The sequence below is a fragment of the Trypanosoma grayi genome (genome assembly GCF_000691245.1).
Source record: "Trypanosoma grayi strain ANR4 Tgr_927_V1, whole genome shotgun sequence".
NCBI classification, from domain to species: Eukaryota; Euglenozoa; class Kinetoplastea; order Trypanosomatida; family Trypanosomatidae; genus Trypanosoma; species Trypanosoma grayi.
In genome coordinates this window covers 1-6,669 of record NW_008826546.1, presented here as the reverse complement: position 1 = coordinate 6,669, position 6,669 = coordinate 1, and the positions used below count along the sequence as shown (strand labels likewise).

The window sequence follows — 6,669 nt, the reverse complement described above, 5'->3', positions numbered from 1 at the left end:
CCCGCTGCCGGTGGTGCCGCCGCTCCCGCCGCCGCCGCTGCTCCTGCTGCTGGCAAGAAGGAGGAGAAGGTGGAGGAGGAGGAGGAGGACGACGATATGGGCTTCGGTCTCTTCGACTAAGTGCTGAGAGGTACGCAAAAAAATTTATGGTTGGGGGTCCCCATGAGGACTGCCATTTTTAATTAAAACTAGCCGAGGGCGGATCTACGTATTTCACACATGTGATCTGCACATTGAATTTGTTTCCTCCCACTTGAATGGGTGGTGGTACTATTTGTTCATTCTCGCTTTCTTTTCTTTTGTCATACTGCTTTTTCGTTGTTGTTGTCTTCTTGTTTTTCCTTTGCAGTGGAACTCGCACCCGCTCCGCGGTATTATTTACCAAGCAAGATGTCCTCGCAGCAGCTCGCGTGCACGTACGCCGCGTTTCTCCTGGCTGACAGCGGCAAGTTTGATGCCGACAGCCTGTTGGCTGTGACGAAGGCCGCCGGCGTTGAGGTCAGCAAGGGCATGGCCTCGGCGTACGCCAGCATCATCGGCAGCGTCGACATCAAGGACGTGCTCTCCAACCTCGCCTTTGGTGGTGGCGCACCCGCTGCCGGTGGTGCCGCCGCTCCCGCCGCCGCTGCTCCTGCTGCTGGCAAGAAGGAGGAGAAGGTGGAGGAGGAGGAGGAGGACGACGATATGGGCTTCGGTCTCTTCGACNGCCGCTGCTCCTGCTGCTGGCAAGAAGGAGGAGAAGGTGGAGGAGGAGGAGGAGGACGACGATATGGGCTTCGGTCTCTTCGACTAAGTACCGAGTCCGTTTTTCAGAGGATTCCACACATACAGTCATTTCTCATTTTATGGGTTAGCTATCATCTAATAGAAAAGAGAGTCAGACCGCTCTGCCTCTATGCACACGCCTGCCCTGTTCGTTCGTGGTGTTTGTTCCTTCCATCCTTCCTTATTCTCTGAATTTTTTCTTGTTGTTTGTGTGTGCGCTTCTTGGCTTCTCTTGTTGTGTTGTGTACGACGTATGCGTAGTTGAAGCAAAGTATCTACAGCTGCAGGGAGGACGTGACCCGATCACTCATGACACGAAGTTCGGCAGAAAGTGTCCCCCAGAGCCCAATTCTATTTGTTTCCTACAATGAAAGCGGTGAGAACTCCCGTGCTGATGACCTCTTCCCACACCGGGACCGTCGCGTGCTCATTCTCTACGTTGGCGGTACCATCGGCATGAAGCGGACGCCGTCTGGCGCGCTGAAGCCGCGCAAGGGGTACCTGACGCAGGTGGTGCGGGCAATGGGGGAGCTGCAGCAGCGCCCCGAGATCGCGCCCTTTGACGTCGTGGAGTACGACGAGCTACTGGACAGCAGCGATATGGACGGGCGCGACTACTTGCGCATTGCCCACGATGTGGCGCACCACTACGACGACTACGATGGTTTTTTGGTTCTGCATGGAACGGACACGATGCACTACACTGCCAGCGCGCTGAGCTTCCTCCTGATGAACCTCGCAAAGCCCGTCGTGTTGACGGGGTCGATGGTGCCGCTGGTGGAGCCGTACAGTGACGCGCGGCGCAATCTCGTGATCAGCCTTATGTTGGCGTCCAACCCAGCCATTCGGGAAGTGTGCGTCTTCTTCAACGACAGCCTGCTGCGTGGGAACTGCTGCTGCAAGATGCACCACACATTTGGTGCTTTTTGTAGCCCCAATTACCCCGCGCTCGGCGTGGTGGAGCCGACAGGCTTTGAGCTGCGCGAGCACCTGCTGATCTCCCAGCCCGGTGGCCCGCTGAAGGTTCAGTCCAACATGAGCGGCCGCGTCATGGTTTTCACGCTCTATGCCGACTATGATATGAAGGTGCTGACGCAGCTTCTGCTGGAAAGCTCGCAGGACGCGATCCACGCGAAGGATTCGCTCTCCGCGGCGGGGAAGAGCAGCAAAAGTGAGAGCGCACCTGACGCGAGTGCGGTGCCGCCGCCGCGTGGTCGTCCGCTGATGGACGCAGTGGTTCTGGAAATAACCGGCGTTTCTGAGCTCAAGGGTGATTACTCAGCGTCGCTGCGAGAGTTGGCGCGTGTGGCGGAGGAACGCGACATTGTGGCGTGCGTGACGGTGCGGGAGCCGTTCGGCAGCCTCTCCGCCGAGGAACAGCGGCGACTGCGCCTCGTCTCGCCGTATCTCATCTACTTGCGGATGACGACGGCGACGGTGGAGGTGAAGCTGATGTATCTCTTCGGGAAAGGCCTCTCGCCGGCTGCTGTGCGCAATATAATGCCGCGCAACCTCCGCGGCGAGATAACGCCCGGTACGTCCTTCGTGGCGAACCTGTGAGGAAGACGCGAGTGAGTGGATTAGGTGCTTGCATGCATGCATGCAGAAAGGCGTGCAGCCATGCCGCTGGTCCGCAAGTCGCTGCCCTCTGCTTCCAGGAGGGCCGGGAGAGGGAAAAAGAAAACGCGTAAGGGAAGGGAAAGGATGGAGATCAAAAGTAAAACATGAATTGGGGCATGGAGGAGAAATGGACGGGTTTTCCGTGCTGCGTTGTTCTATTAACACACCCACATAAATACACAGACGCAACAAATTTTATTTTATTTTATTTTTTCGCTTGCTGCCTTAGTTTCCTCTCGAAACACTCAGCCCGGCTGCCACACACACGCACACAGGGGAAGAGAAACTCTGTTTGCTGATGGTAGAGGGATGGAGACAGGTACCAGCAGCAGCAACCACCACGCCCTGCAGCAGGAGCTGCACGCTGTGACAGATATAAAGACACGCCTCACCATCCAGATGGAGGGGCTGCAGCGGGAGTTGGCTCAGCGGCACCTGCAGCATCCGGGCAGCAGCGCAGTGGATACCGGTAGGGCCGCAGCCGACTATCTAAAGCTTGAAAAAGAGAACAAATTGCTGCGGGCCCAAATTGTTATGCATCTCGAAAGGGAAGAACGACGACAGCGGCAGCAGCAGCAGCAACAACAGGAGGGGGATAGGCAGGCTCACACATTTCAGTCGTCTGTGGCACGGACAGAGTGCAGCATTGACAGTGTGCGGCTCCCCACGATTGAACTGCTTCGTGCCGTGCGGGCCACATTCGGCCCCGGCAGAGTCGCGTTGGACGACGGCACGTCGGTGTCTCTTGAGTACGTGCACGACCATATCGTCGTGCGTGGCCCGCAGACGTGCCGCAATGCCTTTGTGGCGCAGCTTCTGCACGCTGTGCTGAAGCAGATTGACGGCGCAGTGCAGCTGCCGCAGCGACGTGACGGCGACGAGAAGCCTCACAATGTGAGCACTGCTCCTGCCGAGCCCCCTGCACTGGTGGGAGGGGGGCTGCAAGCGAAGGGCAGTGTTGCCTCGCCACTCGATAGCAATGACGGCTGCGAGCAGCTCCTGCACGCGCTGCGCCGAGCACTAGACATTGAGCGCGTGGAGTGCGAGAAGGCGCGCATTGCGCTGCATGATGCGGAGCACGAGTGCGCGCTGAAGGAGGCGGCTCTGCGCACCAAAGACGCGCGGCACACCGAGGAGAAGCAGCGCCTAGAGGAGCGGGTGCGGCAGCTGGAGCTGGATCTGGGGCGCAAGAAGGACAGCCTCCACATTGCCCTCAACCGGCTCCAGGAAAGAGAACAACAACCACAACAGCAGCAGCAGCAGCAGTGGAAAAACAACTGCAGCACCGACATGAGGGGCCAAGTTGCTGCTTCCAGTGCATCGCCGCCTCTACACGACACAGATCTTGATGCTCTCCTTGAGCAACCGGACCCGGTGAGATCGCACGTGAGAGTGGTAGCAGCGACAGAGCGACATGATGGCCGGAGTGGTGCATTGTGCCGCACGCCACAACGCAGCGGCCGGAGCAGGACCAATAACGGTGGCAACGGTGCTGCTGTTGGCGGATCGCCTTCACGTGGGGAGACGCAGCGCCGCGAGTCATTGGAAGAGGCCATGGTTTTCCTGCAGCGGGAAATGGAGCTGCTGCGCGAAAACAAGGAGCGCCTCTCGCGGCAGCTTGAGCTGAGTACAGAGGTGGCGCAGCAGCAATGCGATCGCATGCGGAGCGTCGAGTGTGCGACGCACCACTTGTGCCGAGTCGTGCTGAGCAGCAGCGAGTTGGCGACTGCTGCAGTGAAGGGCGCAGCAGCAGAAGCAGCGGCAGCAGCAACAACGACGACAACTCCCCGCATTTTTCTGTACCGAGGCGGTACGGAGAATGCACGACGCGTGTGGGCGCTGGTGCAGACGCTCTCCAGCAGCGCCGGCGGTGACGTGTCGGTGGAGCAGCGGCTCACTGGCATCGCGACGCTGCTGGAGCTGCAGCACAGCGCGCAAAAGGCGACGCTCGACTTTGCTCTACACGAGCGCGACGCCGCACTGCAGGCGCNGCGTGAGGAGGCGCTGCTCCGTGGCGGGAGTGGCACGGCTGCAGCGGCAACGGCAGGCGCAGTGGCGTCATCACTGCTCCAGAGCGGTGGGGCTGTTAGCACAACGACGACAACGGCGGCGACGGAGGCGGGGGGACTGCGGCCAGCCGACGGAAAGGTGCAAGTTGCACTCGAGCGAGAGAACGTGGCGTTGCGCCGCGAACTGCAGCAGTGCTTCGAAGACATGCGCAAGCTTGGCCGCGCCGTTGCACAGGCGCAGACGCAGCAGCAAGCGTTGCAGAATCAACTCCGTGTGAGTGAGCGGCATGTGCGTGAAAAGGAAGAGGCGATGCGGTACCTCGAGCAGCGGCAGCGCAGTGAGTTGCTGGCTGCGAAAGAGCAGGAGAGATCGCTGGAGCTGCGGCTGCGGAAACTGCAACAGCAGCGAAAGCAAGAGGAAGACGCGTCGCATCCGCCGGCCGGTGCCACTTACTTGTATCGAGCTCCACGGGGGGCGGCGGCGCATCTTGTGACGACGCCGTCCCACAGCAACCACGCGGTAAGCACCAACACAACTACCCTTAACGACAGCAGAAACAACAACAACAACCCCGCCGCCGCCGCCAACAACAACAGCTACAGCTACAACAGCAATACCAGCAACGGTTACGAGTTTCGTGACCGGCCGAACCACTCTGCCAACACCGGCGACGAAGAAGATGGGTGATGCAGTGGCAACGAATTGGTCGCCGTCAATGCTGTTGCGCAGAGAGAAGTTCGAGGGGGTGCTAGACGCCATACACTCTCGCTGAGCGAGGCAGAGAGAGAGATGTATGTTTCTGTGTGTGTGTTTGTGTGTGATGGAGCTTCGCATGTTGTTCCATTCGGCGAGGTTGAGTCTCTTGTGTGGGCTTCGTTTCCCCTGCTTTATTGCTACTGCCTTGTGTGTGTGTGTGTGTGTGTTTCTGGAGGCACGCGCATCTGTTTCTTTCGCCGCTCTGTTGCGAAGCGTGCTAGTAATATCGCCGAGTAGCAGCTTTCAATAAAGGGGCGCCAATCCCCAGTTCCGGTATCCGTGATTGGGCCTTTGAAAGAGAGAGAGAGAGAGAGAGAGAGAGAGAGGAAGCGAGAAGGGGACACATAAACATATAACGAGTTAAGGAAGAAGGGGAAACGAAAAGAAATAACACACAGGCGGTGACGAAATGACAACTGACGACAACGAGGAGTCCGGGTCCTCGTGGAACTCACTCTTCCTCCCCCTCGAGGAGGAAGTCATCTTCGCATCCTTCATCACTCTCTTCTGCCCGACGCAGCCTTCGCAGGGGCGTGAGCAGCAGGAGCGAGAGCCGCAGCATCAGCAACGCCGAGTTTCCACCGTGGACGAGGCCGACCAGTACTCCGCCGCCGAGGGGGAGAATTTACCGCGTAACGCTACGGGTGAGGACACGCGGTCACCGCTCTTTCTTCTCTGCGGAGAGCGCGCTGACTCTGTGGCGTGTGTGCTGCGAAACCGTCAGGTCGTGTTCTTTGACATGACGGATGAGCGACATGGCCCCAAGGAGGTGCGCCGTCTGCGCGGGACAAAAAATCTGCGCGGCTGCAGCTCCTCCGAGGCGACGTGTGCCTCGCTGATTCCCATTGAGGTGGCATACATGTGCCGTGTGCCGGCTGCGGCGATGCCGCCCGCTACTCCGTCCCCTGATGCTGCTGGGGGTGGTGGTGGTGGTGGTGTGGCTGGACCGTCCAACAGTCTCGCGGTGGACATGACGGTGCTGCAGACCTCCTCGGATCGTGTCATGTATCTCCGCGGCGTTGTGGGCTCGAACGACGGTCGCGTCGACGTCTTCTCGGAGCACAACTATGTGTTTGGTTTTGTTGCCCACGACACGCCGGTGGTGGCGGTCAGCGCCATCTACAGCGGCTGCGCCTCGCAGGAGGGCGACAGGGACGGGGCCCGCTTGAATAATGGCGGGGACGGCGGCGTTGTGCTCCCACCATTCGGAAACGACGACGAGCGCCGCTTCGAGAATGCGACGGCGAACATGGGCTTCGTCACATGCGGCAGCGACGGTGTCCTGTACGTGTGGAAGCGGCAGGGCCTCTACCTCAAACCGAGGGTTCTAGAAAAGAGCGCATTCTTCTCGCGGACAATCAAGTGGCAGGTGGTGCAGCCGTCATGCCGCGACTGGCTGCTGGGCGGCATGTGCACTGGGCGGGTGCCGCTGGTGGTGCACACGACACCGGGCCTCGAGCACGAGCTGCGCGCACGCAGCAGCGTCACCTTCGACGACGCAGAGCCGCGCGTGGAGCT

General features: G+C 59.6%; 4 protein-coding genes across 4 annotated transcripts; all 4 read left to right on the top strand.

Moving 5' to 3' along the window:
- Positions 1–390: 390 nt before the first annotated feature.
- DQ04_09271030 (60S acidic ribosomal protein P1 109) lies at positions 391–957 on the top strand (the record flags this gene model as incomplete). The annotated part of the gene is made up of 1 exon (XM_009315878.1): positions 391–957. One exon carries the CDS (start codon positions 391–393, stop codon positions 955–957), a length of 567 nt encoding a protein of 188 aa, XP_009314153.1.
- Positions 958–1,074: 117 nt separating this feature from the next.
- DQ04_09271020 (putative cytoplasmic l-asparaginase i-like protein) lies at positions 1,075–2,325 on the top strand (the record flags this gene model as incomplete). Its single annotated transcript, XM_009315877.1, has 1 exon — positions 1,075–2,325. One exon carries the CDS (start codon positions 1,075–1,077, stop codon positions 2,323–2,325), a length of 1,251 nt encoding a protein of 416 aa, XP_009314152.1.
- A 369-nt stretch (positions 2,326–2,694) lies between these two features.
- DQ04_09271010 (hypothetical protein) lies at positions 2,695–5,082 on the top strand (the record flags this gene model as incomplete). Its single annotated transcript, XM_009315876.1, has 1 exon — positions 2,695–5,082. One exon carries the CDS (start codon positions 2,695–2,697, stop codon positions 5,080–5,082), a length of 2,388 nt encoding a protein of 795 aa, XP_009314151.1.
- Positions 5,083–5,560: 478 nt separating this feature from the next.
- On the top strand, positions 5,561–6,669 carry DQ04_09271000 (hypothetical protein; the record flags this gene model as incomplete). Its single annotated transcript, XM_009315875.1, has 1 exon — positions 5,561–6,669. A coding segment is annotated over one exon (1,109 nt), but the record flags the coding sequence as incomplete, so codon positions are not given.